This window comes from Branchiostoma floridae, chromosome 13 (genome assembly GCF_000003815.2).
Source record: "Branchiostoma floridae strain S238N-H82 chromosome 13, Bfl_VNyyK, whole genome shotgun sequence".
NCBI classification, from domain to species: domain Eukaryota; kingdom Metazoa; phylum Chordata; class Leptocardii; order Amphioxiformes; family Branchiostomatidae; genus Branchiostoma; species Branchiostoma floridae.
This window is the reverse complement of record NC_049991.1, coordinates 22,076,849-22,079,073: the sequence shown is the minus strand read 5'-3', so window position 1 is coordinate 22,079,073 and position 2,225 is coordinate 22,076,849. Positions and strand designations below refer to the sequence as shown.

At 44.6% G+C, this 2,225-nt stretch overlaps 1 protein-coding gene across 1 annotated transcript in view; it reads left to right on the top strand.

Moving 5' to 3' along the window:
• Positions 1-2,225, top strand: part of LOC118429186 (lysosomal alpha-glucosidase-like) — a gene marked incomplete in the record, with an annotated part of 26,255 nt that overhangs the window by 6,495 nt on the left and 17,535 nt on the right. Inside the window, 1 exon segment of the mRNA XM_035839638.1 lies at positions 1,671-1,823. Within this exon segment, the coding sequence (XP_035695531.1) occupies positions 1,671-1,823 (153 nt within the window).

Here is a 2,225-nt window from a genome sequence, read left to right as displayed (position 1 = left end):
AAAGGTGTATGCGACCGGTGCCCATCTTGACTCCCTTTGGCCAGCTTGGTCAGCTTTGATACTATCTTATGGCACTGTAGGATCTGCTTGGAGACTATCCAACTCCAATCATTGCCGACAAGGAGGGAGCAACCCACTGCTTCTGACACAGGGCACCAAAAACCTTCTGTAACTTATGATCCACTGCTCACCAAGTCACATGGACCGTACACCCATTTGCATGAGTTTTGTAATCGCTGTCGTTTGGCACACTCTATCGAATGCCTTACTGAAATCGGTCAGTACAAGGCTACCGACAGACTGCATGTTGCATCAACATGGCCAGGTGAGCTCATGTTGCATCAACATGGCCAGGTGAGCTCATGTTGCATCAACATGGCCAGGTGAGCTCATGTTGCATCAATATGGCCAGGTGAGCCATCACACGTCACAGAGGCAGTGGATTGCTTATTCTGGGTATGCAGGTTGTCACTTCAGTGAAAACCTGCTGTGTTACACCTTATGGCGGTTTTGTAATCATGAGACAGTTTACTGTTGATACAATACAAACAAACAAACTATCCACATCTGCCCTGTGTGTCAGTAGTCAGGGTTCGAAATACACATACTTAACTTGCAATTTGCATGTAATTTTTGAGATTTGCATGTAAAAATATTCTGAACTTGCAATCTTGAATGCTGAAAATACCTGGCCTATAGTAAAATACAGAGGACACAGTGCCTTTGTTTGTCTGGCGGGGATCATCGCCAGTCATCAGTAGGTGTTATAAATAATCAAATTTGGCTTTGCTACAAACTTACATGTTGATTATGTGGATATCTTTCCAGAATTTCAAGTTCTGTCTATATTTTCATTCTGTCCAGCAAAAGTGACAGAATGGGCAAAATTCTTATCTATCCTGAGCAGCAAAATTCTGCCAAAGGACGGAATGATGGATGCTGGCCAGAACATTCCAGTATAGACTAGTTGTATTTTGCATGTAAATTTTTCAAATTGCACGTAAAATTTTTGCCAACTTGCAATTTTGCATGTATCACAAAAAAAGTATTTCGATCCCTGGTAGTTCTGGTTCAGCCCCGAGTCCCGAGTCTGCCCCTATAAATAACTTCACCAGGTTGGCAATTATTCATATAGTAAGGTTCTTTAGGCACAACCAGGGAGTACTTACTTCCAACATTTCGATGTCTATTAGACACCATCATCAGGGTAGAATGACTGGAAACTACTTCTTGCTGCTACTTATAGCCGATGTAGGTGGCGCTGCAGCAGCAAAAATGCCGCAGGGTGTCTGATAGACTTCAAAACATGGAAGTAAGTACTCCCGCGGTTGTGCCTAAAGAACCTTACTATATCATGTATTACCTGACTGTCCAGTTCTCAAGTTGAACACGCTGATCTACGCTAACCAGTTCCTGGGGCTCTCCACCGCTCTGCCGTCATGTGTTTACATTACAAACAAACAAACAAACAAACAAACAAACATCCTGAGTATTATCTGTCCCGTTATCAGGTTGAACACGACGGTTGCCCCGCTGATCTACGCAGACCAGTTCCTGGAGCTCTCCACCGCTCTGCTGTCATGGCTTTACATTACAAACAAACAAACAAACAAACAAACATCCTGAGTATTGTCTCTCCCGTTATCAGGTTGAACACGACGGTTGCCCCGCTGATCTACGCAGACCAGTTCCTGGAGCTGTCCACCTCGCTGCCGTCCCGGAACATCTACGGTCTGGGCGAGCACCGCGGGCCGTTCCGGCACAGCCTGGACTGGGTCCGCATCCCCTTCTGGGCGCGGGACAAGTCAACCGCATCGGCCAAGGTCAGCAGAACTTCTCTAGTCTGTACTGTCATTTGGAAACTTCTGCATCAACTTTCAACTAGGCTTTGATTTTGTAGTTTTTCCAGTCACTGTGACCTTTCCTCTGCAAATTCCTGACCCCCACTAATAAATGAAGCACAAAAATAGTTTCGAAGCACAACTACTGTTCTACAGACTTTTTTCAACCATGAACTTTTAGCTATCTGGTTTATCCTCTGGTGTATCACACAGTATTCCATAACATGATCGCCATGTATTTTCTTCTTTTTGTCACGTTTCTTTTTGTTGGAGTGCAAGCATTCTCACCTGTCAACATTTCTACAGCTGTCCAGCTGCCTTTATGAGTAATGAGTGCAGCGTTCCCGCCAGGCATACGTCTTTACGTCTTTGGACGCATTTTTT